The following is a 16,558-nucleotide window of genomic DNA, read 5'->3' as shown; positions in this document are numbered from 1 at the left end:
ATACCCAGACACACCTGTCCCATAACTTGAGTTACAGGAAAACTACAGGATTAGCTAATGATGGCACATTGTTAAGTGTAACTCACTGTGGAAATACAAACAGGCCAAGGATGCACTGTGTCCATGTCCTTTCATATGTTTAAAAAATACATATGCACACTATAAATGAATATATGCATTTTGTCTTTGTATTTAAAACTGTAGACATTATTTTACACATGAAAGGGCATTATATACAAACGCAGAAAAGACAAATATATGCATACCAGCTAAGACTGGCCAACCATTAACCACCCCATAATCAATCAGTCGTCTTGTATATGTAATATTTAACTCTTATCAATGCCTAGGAAAGTTTGTGCTTCAAAGTTTTACTTGAATATATATACAATTTATCATGTTAAACATCCTTACGTTGTCCACCATTTTTTTTCTCCTTTGGGCTAAGGACTGGCACCGTAAATTTCTCCAAAAAATAAGGAATGGTATTTCTGAATCCAGTTAAATACAAAGGATACTCTAGTGCAAGCCACCGACTTTTTAAAAAAACTAAAATAGCTTCACTCAGTTCATGTACCCCTCCATCTATTTGGATATAAAGATATTCCATAGGATATCCTCAACATTTTCTACTTCAGGAGCTAAATGTCTCCTTAAAAACAAACAAACAAACAAACAAAAAAACCTACCTACAAATATCACATTCAACTGCCAGATTAATCAGTTAGGCCAGACAGATCACAAGAACTTGCTAAGAATAGTTAATGATAAGAATGATTCAAACTGCAACTTTGCCCATCACAGTTTTTAATTTTTTTTCCCCAAAGAGTTTTAAAGGAAAACAATGATCAACCTTTTAATGATCCATGAGTCATCTGATGTCCTTGTATTTGCATCTGTCAAAGGACCAGTTTTCCAACATCTTGAAGAAGTCGGCAAGAAGCATCCGAGCTTTACCTTAAGGTCTTGCCAAACGGACACAACCAACCTTTTGATTTGCCATGAGGAAAGGCATCTGTCACACCATCATTCAGGGATTCATGCTGATGAAGGGCCATTAGTTAAATAAGCGTTTGTATTATTATAAGCCATTTTCCACAGCAGAGTCAGGAAGACCATTGTAAAGGATCTTGTGGAAACTTCGTTGTTGTTTTTTTTTTTTTTTTAAAGACTTATCTACGAGAGGGAGGGAGGGAGAGAGTGAGTGTAGGGTGAGGGGCAGAGGGAGAGAATCTCAAGCAGACTCCCTGCTGAACATGGAGCCCAATACGGGCTCAATTCCACCACCTTGAGATCATGACCTGAGCCGAAACCAAGACTCAACCAACTGAGCCAGGCAGGCACCCTGAAACTTTGTTATTTTTTTCCAGTGTTTACAGAACACTCCCTTTTTCATTCTTCAAGTATCTTACACTTCACTTTGTCTAAAGGATATATTTAAGATTTCTCCAGAGGCAAAGATCTAGTTTCACCCTGGGTGGGGGGGACACAGAGGAGTTATCCATTTAGGGTTTAGCTTGCATGTCAATCTCTGAGCAGTGTTTAGCAACGCATGAAAGGCCTACAGGTTTTATTACACCTGTACAATGACCACGAAGGTGCAGAATGGAGTCAAGTGAAGGGACTCAGTCCCAGGGATGACAGTTTTGAGATTTCTGGAATTCGGAGGTTCGTTCTCATCTCAAGAATTAACAGATTATAGCAACAGGACACTGGGGCTGCCATCAAAGGAAGAGTCAGAAAACATCAACTGACGAGGTCCATGAGAACTGTTGAAGATTTCAAGGCTTTTTGCAACTTTCCTATGTTTGCTATTCTCTTTCATCCCCCAAAGCAATTAGCATTAAAATTCCCAGATCCTGGGGTGCCTGGGTGGCTCAGTCGGCTAAGTGTCTGCCTTTGGCTCAGGTCATGATCCCAGCGTCCTGGGATCGAGCCCCACATGGGGCTCTGTGCTCATCGGGGACTCTGCTTGTCCCCTCCCCCACTAGGGCTAGCTCTCTCTCTCTCCCAAATAAATAAAATCTTTTAAAAAATAAAATAAAATTTCCAGATCTGCAGACTCAAGTTCAGGTACAACCAGGAGCCCCTCTCCTACTTCATGGTTAATTAGGGGTTGAGGAAGAGGGGGAGCGGACCAAGAAACAGAAGAAGTGATGATTCTCAGGAGACTGGGCAGGTTGAGTTTTTGAGGATGAAGAGGCTGGAGCAGATGAAAGACTGGAATGTAGGCCTGGAATGACCTGGGCATTTAATGAGCAACATCAGAACAAACCAAACAAAAAGCATCTGCATAGCTATTCCATCATCTTCTCTCAAACCTGACGGCGGGGGGGGCGGTGCGGGTGGAATCAGACCTCTTTCTTTATACACTTCCCTCTGCACACTCCTACTCATTTAAAATATATCCACATAGCATGCCACATAAACTCACAATTTTAAGTCATGTAAAGCACTGTTCTTAGCCCTATTCCACAGATGAGAAAACTGAGGTACAGAGATAAATAAACTGAGCAAGGTCATGTAACTACCAAGTATCAGAGCTGGGGCTTGAACCCACACAGACTGACTCCACAGTCTAGGCTCTTCACCCCTCAGCTAGGCTGACTTTCCTCCAATTCCTCTGCTGCCCACAAAGCCATGAACTGTAGAGTTGTCCCTGCCGATACAGTGATGCTTGGTTTTCATTCTCCTGTGTCTTCCTGCCATGTCCAACAATCGTCCATTCAAGATTTTCCCTCCACGGAATAACCTATTCTCATCTGCCAAAGACCATATAGAACTTATTCTCTGCTGTGTGTTGATTTTTACCACAGCAGTGAAAAAAAGGCTGAATAATAAGAAACGGGCTGTCAGTGGTGGAATAAAAGCATTCAATTACAGAAAAGGTGGAATTCTAAGCTCAGATATTTACAGATTGAACACAAGTGGCGGATCAAAACACAACAACAAAAAAACCTGAGACACAAGGAAACACGCGGGATCTGAAAGCCATTTTCAATTGCACCCAAGATTTTTACTCAACACAAGAGCAATCCTCAGGCTTGCTTCCCCCCTTTGATTCAGATGGTCTACAACAATTACATTCTAATTAACATACAGAGTTGAAGTCAACCAACTCCCAACAAGAAATGAGGGAAAAATCATCTTACCTGCAGATGTGTGTTTGAACTTCTCGCTTTTCTTCTTTCTCCACTTCCAAGGCTTGAAGATCCTTCCCAGGTTGGCAAACTTACTTCTCCTCCGGATGGGAGGCGTGTGGGTACCTGGGACAAGGGAGTCTGAACGCATGGCCGCGAGTCTCTCCACTTCCTCAGCTTGTTTTCCCCCCGAGAAAGAGATGGAAAGAGAGAGAGAGAGAAAAGTGTTAAAACGGGATCCTCACAGATGGCCAACGTTCTCCATGGTTACAGATAACAGAAACCACATGACTGAAGTTCCATTTCTCTTTTTTGCCTTTTGGAATGGAAGTCATCCCAACGTGTTCTCAAGTCTGGAGACAGTCAGCCAAACCCTATGCATCTGGAGCACCACAACTGTACCCAACACCTCGACTTAGCCCTGAGAAGGACAACGAGGTTGAGGAAGAACAGAACCCTCTTGACACATCAAGATTCCCCAGTGAGGCAGGAAGAAGGCATCAGAAGAGTCAAGTGACAGCCTGTGTAACTACTGGTCCAGCAAGCTCTCAGATAAGACTTGGCAGATGCAATCACTATCACACCATCTGCTGAGAAAAGAGGAGGGAGAAAACATTTCTCAACGGTCTGTTTCCAAGGCCAAAGCCTCCACCACCCACGACTCTCCTTCCTGCTTTGCCCAGACCCAAAGCGGCCCCCGGATCTGCCGAGGGAGTGTCTCCACCCGAGCCTCATTTTAGAATCACTCACCCTTCATGAGACTTTACAACTGCCTTCGTTCCTCTAGGTTTTCTCATTCTTGGTTATTTTGCTTTAACAATAATAATATTACTCTTAGAAGTTGGGAGGTGAAAGTGACTTGAGGAAACATCTGGACTAATCCCAGTCACTTCATGTGTGAGGAGATGAAGACCTTCAAACTCATCACGCCTAGTGGACCCTTCCTTGGAGGTCACAATCTTTCATCACTTGTAAAGAAACAAACCCTTTTCCAACTTAAATGAGAATTTACATATCCCAGTGAGGAAAATATACCTGGATTTGGATTTTTAAGACAGAAATAATTAGAAAAAGAAACCGCTTGGCAAAATCAGGAGGGTGAGAGAGATTCACTGTTCTAGAAGGTCAGGTTACACCTAGAATTGTGGTGCTGATCCAAAACCACTCTGTTGGGCTTCTAACACCATCTTCAGAGAAATCACCCAGACTCTTGCAACACAGGCTTCCTCAGAAGCTCGATCTCACAGTCTGGTCGTCTTCCTGTTGTCCCCTGACACGGTTTTAACTCAAGAGACTCATGGATTCAAGAAATACATATATGGCACCTCCTACCACGTGCCAGTCGGCGCGCTTGGTGACAGAGATGACGGGTTGGCAAAGGCTCCCAAAAACAAGACTGAAGGGAAGTCAATGGATTTGGGAGATGTCTGGGAGCAAAGTCAACAGGGCCTCGTTGGGTGACCTGAGAGGGGGGAGATCGTTCCTGATGCCCAGATTCGTGTCAGTGGAATGACACCCTTCACTGATGGACACAGGGAACACAGGGCAGGTACAGGTCTGGGAGTGAGGACGGCAACCATTTGGACATGTTGCGTGGTGACGGCCCTCAAACCTTTGACTACGTGGTTCAATGCATGGCAGCTCCTCTTTTCAACCCCTGCATTAAGTGACAACGCAACACCCCAACAGGCACTGGGATCGTTTCTGGGGCAGACACACAAAATATCTGGACTTGGCTGAGCACAGAGTCAAGGGGAGGAGACACGGGGGTCTCCACTACACACCAGGAGCAACCACACAGAATTCAAAGGAAGCAAATAGGAGAGACTAATTCTCTCCTTCAGGGCACTGGAGGAGACCCACAGGGGATGGACTTTTTGGCCAAATTTTGAAAAAGGAGGAACTGTTCCCCTCACATGGGGAAGACAGAGAAGTAGACCTCTGGAAGGAGAACGGATCCAAATGAAACGGAGAAGGCTGAAAGAACATGGCATGTCCAGAAACCCATTAGCTCCTGAGTATCACTTAAGCTACGTGAGATAGAGAGCCAACAGTCAGGGACAGGGGCTGGAGGAGTCTGGAGCCCCATCATGCAAGCTTTGGAAAGTTTCTGTTAGGCGTTTGGGTTTTATTCTATAAGCAGAGGGGAAAGGACGAGAATGTGAACATAGGCATTGACATTATGACATGCAACAAATATGTACTGAGTGCTCACTATGTACCAGATGCTTAAATCATGTCAGTAAACAAAACCGGTAAGAATACTGACTCATGGAGCCTCGGCTGGGAGGGCAAGGGGCAGAGCGGATAATGCACATTACAACTAAGTCAACTGTACGCTATGTGAGAAGATCTGTGTTTTGGGGGAAAATGAAAGAAAAAGTAGAACACAGTGAAGGAGATCAAGAGTGTCTGGGTGGGGGACGGGCTTCATGTCAATTAGTGTGATCGAGAAAGCACAGTTAGATTTGTTCCTAGGACTAGCAGTGTAACAGCAATGGGAGACTGAACCAGAAGACACAGGTGGAGAGTAAGGAGGAGGTCATTGCAATCCTCTTTAGGGGAAGGGACTGGGATGCAGGTAGGGCATGCTAGAAGGGACCTGAGAAACACCGAGATCCAGCCCGAGGGCAGAATCACAGGCTCTTGGCAACTTTCCGAATCAACATGAGGGAGGACAAGGAAGTGGGGACGGCTGAAGTTTGTGTGTTTCAGGACTGGGGAGACAGTGAAGACTTTTTATTTTAAGTAGGCTCCGTGCCCCGTGTAGAGCCCTACGTGGGGCTTGAGCTCAAAAGCCCAAGATCAAGACCTGAGCTGAGAGCAAGAGTCGGACACTTAACCCACTGAGCCACCCAGATGCCCCAAAACTTTAGTTTTTTTTAAAAAAAGACTTTGATTAGAAAAGGAAGCAGCAGAAGAGGATGGGAGGTGGCTCCATGCCAAATAATGCAGTTTTTCGGCACAGTATCCTTGGAAGTTTGGATTTCATGTCTTAGGGTGATGGAGAGAACAACTGAAGGGAAAACAGCCCGGATGCGGGAGGAGAGACTGGATGTGGATGGTGGGCTGAGCTGCCAGGGGAGGGGGAGGGAGGCTGAGTTTTCAGGGAGGAGAGGGGGAGGTGGGATCAGAAATACGCACGCAGGCGTTAGCCACCGGAAGACTCTATTCTGAACTATCATTAGTCCCCGGAAGACTTCATTATGAAAGTCTGGACGGAGGTCACCATCACAAGGGTCACACATCAGACGGGGGCTGCCTCGGGGAGCTTAATCCAGCAGCAGTGGGGGGCCGGGGGCTGAGGGCAGGAAGGTGCACACTGAGGACACTTTGAGTAAAACTGGGCTGCAGAGGGGCTGAGGAGAAAAGGGAAGAAAACCAGCTCCAGCGAAGAAGGAGAAGAACCTGAACGGAACAAGCGAACAGCCTCTGGAACCATGCTGAATTTGGAAGTTATTCTCTTTAAACGGTATCCATGGAGGGCCTGGGTGGCCCATTCGGTTGTCTGCCTTTGGCTCCAGTCATGATCCCAGGGTCCTGGGATCAAAACCCACATCGGGTTCCTTGCTCAGAGGAGAGCCTGCTTCTCCCTCTCCCTCTCTACCAGCTCGTGCTCTCTCTTCCTCTCTCTCAAATAAATAAAATCTTAAAAAAAAAAAAGGTGTCCGTTGCTTTGAGTGGGTGCTTCTTCAATGATGCCCAGTAGCTGAGTCGCCACGGGGGGAGTGAGAGATGTGAGAACTACAGAAAAACCAAGGGGGTTTGGAGTCCAGGAAGGAAGTCAAGACGGTCTAGTGATCTGATTTTCACAAGATCGCTTTCTCTTTCACAGTCATTACCTGGTCCCTGTTTTTTACCTCCGTTTATAACCTAGGGAGTGTTGCTTGTCCAGATTTTGCAAGTCCCCAAACCTCCATTTCAAACCCCAGTCTCTGGGCCTTCAATAGTATTTTATACTATTTCTAGATAGAAAGCCAGGTTCCCCAGCAGCTTTCAGTGGCTTCCCATCTTGGTCTCAGGAACCTCCATGCAAGTGGCCGGCCCAGAATTATCTGCTAGTGCCTCTCTAAACACACACTGCAGCCAAAATGGAAGACTCGCTCAGCAACAGTCCCATCCTGGGACCTACAGATCCCAACAGGCTTTGGGGGGCCAGCATACCACTGAAAATACATGCACAAGTTCAGGTATATCCGGGTATCTGCATGCGGTTGGGAGAATTTCCATCTTTCTTTTGAGTCTCTAGTCTAAGACACAACAGATAAAATTTTTAAAGTATCCAGTTTGAGACCTAAGTTGAGCCAACCTGAAACATCTTCTGTTAAAGGTTTGATAAAGAGATTATATGCTGAATTCCTCAAAAAAAAAAAAATCAAGATATGAGTTATTCAGGATTAGTACTGGGGTTTGCTCTCACAGTTGGCATCCAATAATAGTTTAAGAAGTGAAAGAATGAGGACTTCTGATTCAGTTCATTCATACACCTCTCGAGAAATCTAAAATCAGTATCGCGAGCTACCTTAAGAAAAATGCACCACCAAGAGCTGTTTCATGATCACATCTTTAAAAAATGAATAAAACTATTCCAAAATTACCACATTAAAATAATTATAAGAAATTAGGAGTGTCTTAGAAAAACCTAGAGTGGCAGGAAGCTGACAGAGCATTATAAAGGCATAATTATAACTCCATCGTTAAATGGATCTTTAATAAGTACATTATTAAATTCAAGTTGTTTAGCTCTTAAGTACAGATTATTGAGCAGATTGGATTACTCTAATTGATTTATATTTTAATCATCCCCATTACACTTCTCCCCAATTCATTTGGCAATAGGGGCTGACTCCCAACCTGGCTGCTTCACCACCAGATAATGAAATTGGAAGGTTTACGAGCGAGGACTGGCACTCTAGAATAAGGGTGGGAAGAAGAGCAACAGAAAGTAAAACCGGCCTCCAAATAAATTGGTCTCCAAGCTCACGGGAGCATGGGGGAGGGTGGGATGAAGACAAGGGGACAGGGAGGGCATACAGGCTAGGTTGGTTGACAAAAAGAGCCTTCTTTTGAAACGGACAATGAAAAGGCTGCTATGCCCAAGCCCACTGCTCTCAAAGGTGGCCTCCTTGTGCTGCAGAGAGAGGAGACAGGTGTCTGGAGAAACGGCTCACTTCGACACGAATCAGCTCGAGTGTCAACTGCCGGGACAGAATGCTGAACCAAAAGGTAGGAGCCCGAGCAGCCGAGCTGCTTCACACATGTGCAGAAAAAGGGGGGGGGGGCAGACCAGTGGAGCTCTGGGGGTCTTCCCAGCACCTCCATCCAGGTAAATGCTCTTTGAGTCACGAGGCAGTCTGGGATTCCTTTCGTGACAGGTCTGGGATTCACTTTGCTCAGAGGGAGAGAAATGGTTGGGACGTGATTTTCCTGTCCCTTGAGAAAAGCAAGAAGGAAGAGACTTCACCGAGGCCGGATTTGAATGACTAGAATCCAGGCACCTGGGTCTGTGTGTGCCCTGAAGCCCACCCCTTTCGGCAGCCTGGGGTTGCTTCTGGTGGGCTCTCAGAGCATGCCATGGGAGTGGGGGCCAGGGAGGCACCTCAGTTGGCACCCTTACCATTCTATTTCTCATGGTGGCCTGGCCTTCAAGGCTTATCCAAAGGAAGAACCAACTTTGGTGTCCTAGAAAGTGTCATCTGTGTTCCCCCGAGAGGTTTAGAAGAAAGGAAGTCACAGTGCTATCTGAGGGCCAGTCATCAACAGAAGACAGAGAAGCCAAGACATCTGCCCCCCACCACCCCAACGCCCTAGATCTCTCCAGGTGCAAGTGCTCCTTAGGAGCACTCCTCGGGAGGACCTGAGATTCTCACAAATTGGATACCTGCCTCTCAACCCAAAGTGAACTCAGAAATAGAAAGCTTATGGAGCAGGATCTGTTAACATTCACTTCTTCCAATTGCATCAGAAGGGGTTAGGTTTGCATCACATTTCACCATCGTAGGAGTGGTGCCCGAAGTTCGGGGCGGAGGTGAGGTTAGCTGGTCAGTTAACGACGCTCACCCGCCCGGGGCTGAAAGCCAAGCATAGCCTGTCTGCCGCCGGCAGGGGTGGTTACCTTCTCCCATAGCTGCAGAAGGCTAGCGCACAGGGACCCAGCCACGCAGGACATTCCCCACGCCCGTGGCTTCCCCGCTTTAAGGGGGACACTTTCAGTTTCACCGAGGTTCCTCATGGCAGGGAAATGAAGGATTCGTAGGATTCCTCCAGAGTGAGAAGGCAGTATCTTCCCCTCATCACTCCCAAAGTTATACCACACTGTCTTAGGGAGGCCAGAACTCTTGGGAGAGCTTCTGTCCCATCTAGGACTGATCTGTATTAACTATGAAGTACGTTTAAAAAAAACAAAAAAGGGACACATTTTATTTGACAAATCAGGACCTCCTGCCCTGTGCATGAGCTGAGGCATGGGAAGAAGACGGGAGGTGGGGGCAGCGGGGGTAAGGGGTGGGCTTTAGCGGAGGTGTCCATGGGGGCACATGGAGGCTCTTTTGCCCAGAGAAAGTCACCTGGTTTGGAGAACACGCACCAGCCTAGAAGAAGGTGGGAGATAAAACAACACTGCCCCATTGACCGTGGGGTCACTAAAGGGTGCAGTGCAAACACAGATATGCTGCCTGAAAACACACTGGTGTTAGTACCGCTCAATATGAGGCTCTCTGGTATTCTCACCCATTTTCTTGCTCTGCCCTTTCCTTGACCTTCATTGCCCTTACCCGGTCTTCCAATCTTTGAGCACCACCTTCTTCCCCATCCCTTACCATCGGTCCAAGATGGATCCAATCTGCTCATTAGACATGATGGGTATGTGAACCTGATACTGGCCTAGCCCAGTGTTAATGGGAGTACAGCTGCATTTAACAAAGGGTTCATCCATCTTAATCCAAAGTTGGCTTGAGTGTTGCAGGCTCCAGTGAGGAGGGGGGAAGGAGCTCTGTGTCCCTCAGTTTTCTGGACACACAGGTGGCTGCCTTCTCTACCTGGAAACCACCAATTACACCCCACAGGAAACCACACTCACACTCTGGACACAACCCTCAGACACCATCACGACATTTGAGTCTTGCCCACTATGCCTCTGCAGGGACATGCAATGTTTATGCTGAGAGAACTGCTTTTCCTCAATCTTGTTGCTACAAGAAGAGGCTTCTTCACCAGGGAAGAACCAATCAAGGCTGTGCCGGTGTGATGCACTCTTTGGGTCCAGACATGGTGGGAGAAGAGAGGGAGGCCGCGTGTACCTGGGCTCATACTTCTCAGCCTATTTGCTCAGGCACTTGGCCAACTTTCTCCTTTTCTTCTGGCTCCAGAGATTTCTGCCTGGTAGGAGGCAATTCCACCCACTGCCAGGAGCGGGTCCCAAAGGATACGCTCACAGGCTCGCCGCTGCCGTGAACACTGTGAACAGACTGAGACCATTCTTTACAAGCACCTTGGCAGAAGGACCCAAGGACACCATGCCAGGAGGGGGAGGGAGCGAGGAGAGGGAATGCATGGATCCCATGGGACCAAAGATGGCCTGAGTCTTTCTGTTAATCTTCTCTTGAAGCAGTAACTGAAATCCTAGAGGAATACGAGCAGGGCCCTAAATCCAGGGCCCTAAGATGCACTGACTTTTAAAGAGATTAAAGGGAATAGCTGAACTGGTTCAGGAACTGCAGGCCATCGTATCAGAAAGAGGCTCAATGACTAACGTGGTCTACGGAGCTCTGCACACGGCTAAGAGGGTGTCCGGTTTCCCGACGCCAGGAAGGGAGATTCTAAACAGGACGGTGTTTCCTTAGTCATTGACAAGGATGACAAGAACAGCAATGATACATCTACCCCTTTTTAGTCAGAGTCTGTGCCAGGGACTTGACGAAGGACTTAAAGTAGTATCTTCTTCGATCCTACGTTAATCTCACGAGGCAGGACTCTCATCATCCTCACCTTACACTTGGGGAAACGGAGGAGGAACTGAGGAACAGAAAGACAGGATGCTTGGAAGAAACACCTACTATTAAGGAAGCCCTATTTTCAAGAACACCTGCCCACTCCAGGAAAGCTCAGTTTTTCCAACCTCCATATTCCTGACTGAATTTACAGGAGGGCTCCTGGGAGGAACGTGGAAAGGAGGTTCTTTTTGAAAAGGCTACATGCAAAACTGATGCCAATAGAAACAGATCCTACTCCAGCAAGAGAAAACACCAGTTATCAGCCTTAGCCTGAGAGGTCATAAAATATATGCATACCTGAGTGCAGGTGTCCTGGAGGAGACCCACCCTCGGTCGGTGGGACATGGGGAACCAACCATAAGGACCTCGTCTACTCTGCGCCCACACCATGGGCTGCAATTAGGAACTCAGCACCACCAGAGTCCGGCCTGGGATAGGGTCAGATCCGCTTCACTCAGCAAACACTATACGTTGTATACAGTGGAAAGAATGTTAGTTTTAAAGCCAGGAGGATGTGGGGTCAGATCCAGAACCTACCACTTAATGGCTATTGGTGGGTCTGAATTCTTTTTTGGCCTCCCAGCAGGTGGCAAAATCTTCCTGATTTTCCTCTGGAGACTTCTTTCTCCACTTCCAGTCCAGGTGGTTCAGGAAAGGATGACCTCACTCCTGACACAAGGAGGTGGGCACATGACCCAGTGCGGGCCAATCAGAACATTGCATTCTCCACCCCCTCCACCCCCAGGCATTCGGTCAGTGACGAGGAACAGAGCCTATCCAAGCAGGGAGACTCAATTCTGGACTCGGCTGGGGCTATTAATAGACATGCTGTTTCAATTGGGATTGTCGATGAGACAGGCTCTCTCTAAAGCCTGGTCAAAGCAGGGGCCATAAACTTAAAAACCTTCACTCAGACTTGGTTAATATGAAAAGAATCTCTAAGTCACAATGGTAACTTCATATGCTTTTAGAGGAAACAATCCTATTATATCAAATACTTCATATTTTCTAAGCACTGTGCAGAGAGGGTATTTGCATTCCATGACCACAGGCAGCCAATGAACAGACTGTACTGCTAACAGACCAGACAGGTGGGGGCAATGTCTTTTTTAAGTTTAAATTTATAGGGGCGCCTGAGTGGCTCAGTCGTTAAGCGTCTGCCTTCGGCTCAGGTCACGATCCCAGGGTCCTGGGATCGAGCCCCACATCGGGCTCCCTGCTCTGTGGGAGGCCTGCTTCTCCCTCTCCCACTCCCCCTGCTTGTGTTCCCTCTCTCGCTGTGTCTCTCTCTGTCAAATAAATAAATAAAATCTTAAAAAAAATAAACTTAAATTTATACATGTCTGTGGTGTTTTATTTATTGAGATAATAGATGTTATCAACCAAGTTCTTTCTAAGACATTCAAGACAAAATTCCCATTTCATCTTCCGGGAATCTAACCTTCAACCACTAAAGCATGTAATGACTACAAAAACTTACATTCTATTGTTCTTTTAATCAATAGAATATATTTGTGTTGGGAATGGAACTTGTTTATTTAAACTGTAAATGAACTCCCAAGCCCTGTGTTAATCCAAAGCAACGATCTTTAAGTAATGGAGGCGGTTTGTTCATTTTTTTTTTAAGATTTTATTTATTTATTTGAGAGGGAGGGAGAGAGAGAGAGAGAGAGAGAGCACGAGCAGGGGGAGGGGCAGAGGGAGAAGGAGACTCCCCACTGAGTAGGGAGCCCGACTCAAGGCTCGATCCCAGGACCTGAGATCACGACCTGAGCTGAAGGCAGACGCTTAACTGACTGAGCCCTGAGCCACCCAGGCGCCCTCGTTCTTTGTTCATCTTAAAACATCTAGAAATAAATAAATAGTGTCTCTCCCAGATTCAAAATCAACCTTCAACAAAACCTGGCTTCTCCTGCAGGGGTCAGCAAACCTTTTCCATAAAGGCAAATCCTAAATACTTTAGGCTTTATGGGCCATACAGCACTGTTGCAAATATTCAACTCTTCCTGCAGCATGAAAACAGCCACAGACAAATGTACACAAAGGGGCATGGCTGTGTTCAATACAGTTTTATTTACAAAACCAGGCGGCCAGCCCTTGTGACCATAGTTTCCCAACCCTTGTTCTATATAGCATGAAGCTGCTGGTAATATTCCTGCCACCTTGAAGGGAGAGCCTGTCCGAGAAGTGAAACAACAGAGAAGAAGAAAAGAACTGAAGGAAGGATGGCTCAGGTGAAACTGAGACCTCATTACATCATTTGGGCACCTGGATCCAGCCCTTCCTGAAACCATTCTAACACTGGACATTTTCCTCATATGAACCAATATATTCTCTTTTTAATTTAAGCCCAAGTGGGTTGGGTTCTCTCTCGCTTCTAACCAAAGGGCTCTAACAAATTCACAGTGTGACCTTCGGGAAGTCCTGTCAACTTGCTTTCCTAGAACACAGGAATACTACTGACTTGTAAGGATGAACAGGTATGTACTAAACGCATCCTTTGGAGGCATGGACCGGAGAGTCAATGAAAGTTATCTAAAAATAAAAGGTCTCCTCTAGTACCAGGCAGACCACCTGGCCAGAAAGGTGGTGTCAGGTTCCTTACCACTTCACCATTAAAGGATTACATGAAGTTTGCAGGCTCTGAACTATATGCCAAGACCCTCCAGGCTGGTAGATCTCAAGCTTTAGTGCAGCTAAGAATCAGCTCAAGTATCTGTTAAAACTTCTGATCCCTGGTCTCGATGTTAGATCTGAACAAGTAACATGAATGCATTAATAAGCAGCCCAGGTAATTTTGGTGAGCAGTGTAAGAATTACACTTTGAAAAATATACTACGGCATTCCTACCAAAGCCTAGAATCTTACACCCTTCTTCCCAATTAAATCCAAAGCCTTCAGGTGGCTAAGGAGGAAGATCGCTTCAGTGATGCTAGCCAGTGCCAAAACCCTCAAAGAATTTGAAGTCTTTAAACATGCCTAATGTTCATATAGTGCTTTGTTCTTTCCAGGTGCTTTTTTAATTTTAATTTTTATTTTTTAAATTAAGTAATCTCTACACTCAGCCTAGGGCTCGAACTCACAACCCAGAGATAAAGAGTCACACACTCCACCGACTGACCCAGCCAGGCGCCCCTCTTTCCAAGTGCTTTTCCATCTGTTACCTCATTAGATCTTCGTGACATTTCTATTATGTAGGAAGGGTATCAAATTTCCTAATGTTGCTCTGCAATTATGGGTAACATACCACGTTCTCTTCTCAAAGAATCACATCACATTTTAGCCTTTTTAAGGCTCTGAGAAGGCCTGCAATAAACCTTATAAACTTTGTTTAATCCTTTGGTTCCCAAACTTAATTTAACCACAAATATGGCTGGTTGGTGTCCCCCGGTGGGACATCACTGAGGTCTCAAAACAAACCAGCATTCCATGCGGCATCATTTCTAAAATGCCGGGGCAGTGTCTTTCTCGACCCCTTCTACAGGTGCAGGAAATTAGATGCAGAGGAGTCCGGGGACTTGCTCAGAATGCACCAACTCAGACAGGCAATTAAAGTGGCCCAGGGCTCCTGAGTCTAAAGACAGGCCAGTCATTCCTCACACCCCAAACCTTGTGGATGGCTTGAGGATGCACAAGACCAAGCAGCATGTAAATTTTTTGATCCAGCTCTTCTCAAACAGTCTCTTCTCCCATGATACTGTCAAGGTTAACACACTCCTCAGCCTTTTTCCTCCCTTGAGCTCACTCCAAGATCTATTAATAATGGCCGCTGGGTTACCTATTGAATACAGAATGATAGAGCACCTTGTGAAGACCTCCCATTCCATGGAAGAGTCATTGCCCGAGTCTACTTCCTTTTAAGCTCAGATTTCTCATTTTCTTTCCCCGATGACATAACAGTTTCCGCGTTTACCTCCCATTAGTTCACAGACCAATTTTTCAGCGCCATTTGTCATGTGCGTAGGGACTGTGTGAGATCTAAACATACTCCTGGAGACGATATTTTCGCAGGAATGTGGGTCCTTGCTAAAACAGTCCTGCTTTCTTTCCTTTGTGTGCATCGTTTCGGTGTGTATTTGCCATCCGTAGCTCTAACTTGGGCCTGCCTGAACCATTACTCAGAAAAGAAACTGCTGATGTATTGTTTGAGGTTTTCCTGAGGAATTCGTAATTTTCCTTGTTTCAAAACACAGAAATTGAGTTCCATTAGGTCTTTTTTCAGAGGTAAGTATCTTATTCCTTTTGTCCTGCCAATAATTCCTTTGGGGACCTTTCATTATTCTTCTGCATGAAAGGTGTTCAATTTCTAAAAGAGGTCTCAGCAGGGAAAGTCACCAGTTAAGTTTTCCCCTTAAGACGTTCTGAATTCACCTCGAGTTAGGAGTGTATTTTTAAATTCTTAATTTAAATGACTGAATATACTGACCTCAGAGCCTAGAATTTGAACTCTGAACACTGAGGTCTAAGCGCCAATCGTCGGTTAGCTCTGTGGGTACGGGCACATTCACTCATTAATCTCGGAATGGCATTCCCTTTACAGCAAAACAGGGATATCTACTTCTCTGATTGTATAATCCTAATATTAACACATGAAAACTCTAGGCTAGTAACTGGCACTTAGTGTGTTCTCATTAAACATCTCCTGACTCCAAATCTAGGGTGTTGATAGGTTCTGCAGTTACGCTTTGTCTGAAAGTACTCTTGGTTCACCTCGTCTGGCGGTGTGGAAGGGAGGCAGGCTGCTGGGTCGTAGCTGGAGGGCTTCAGAAAGTACAGCTAATGGCCATCAAATGCTCTAGAGCTCCCATGAAAGCAACTGAACAACACTGGTTCCAACTGGGAAACCTCCCCGCGTTGCTGAAGTTAAATAGTGAGTTAGAATGTTGGCCTACGGTTTCACTTGCAATTCGGTATTTTAATTTATAAAGCATCTTTCCAGTTTTTCTTTGAGGTGACATAATAAAACTTGTGACGATTACATTAGCTCTGATTGTGCTAGTGTCCCCTTTCGAAAGTTTCCAGACGAGAAGGCCTCAGGTCAAGAAAAGGAAAAACAGGGATGTCACAAGAAATGGGTCAAATTTGGGCCTCTGTCCTCCTCTCTGTCCCTCTGGGCACTTTTGGGAGGTATCATGGCCCACGAGCACATGAGGTTATGGTGCATTAACCCTGCAAACATTTGTTACACACTTATTGTACCACTGGTGTTATGGGATAGGGGAGTTGAGGAAGGAGAAGGTGAAGCTTCTGCCCTTTAAAATCCTAAAATGCAAAGTACCACGCAAAAGCAAATACCATTCCATTCGGAGAGGAATGGGAAACTGGTATGGAGCATACGAAGCACACGTATAATGAGAGGTAACAGAAATTCTTTGCTCGGTGTGACAGAACAATCTTAAAGGTCATTATTAAAGGCAAAAGCGTCGT

General features: G+C 45.9%; 1 protein-coding gene across 1 annotated transcript in view; it reads right to left on the bottom strand.

The window, feature by feature from the left end:
- The window catches only part of PHACTR1 (phosphatase and actin regulator 1), a 547,774-nt gene that overhangs the window by 199,732 nt on the left and 331,484 nt on the right, over positions 1-16,558 (bottom strand). Inside the window, exon 3 of the mRNA XM_028107359.2 lies at positions 3,153-3,317. Within this exon, the coding sequence (XP_027963160.1) occupies positions 3,153-3,317 (165 nt within the window). The remainder of the gene's footprint in view (positions 1-3,152; positions 3,318-16,558) is intronic.

This window comes from Eumetopias jubatus, unplaced genomic scaffold, assembly GCF_037043125.1.
Source record: "Eumetopias jubatus isolate StellerSeaLion01/CBP00866 unplaced genomic scaffold, mEumJub1_p1.0 scaffold_6, whole genome shotgun sequence".
Taxonomy (NCBI): Eukaryota; Metazoa; Chordata; class Mammalia; order Carnivora; family Otariidae; genus Eumetopias; species Eumetopias jubatus.
The sequence above is the reverse complement of the archived record's forward strand: the minus strand, read 5'-3'. Positions and strand labels throughout refer to the sequence as shown.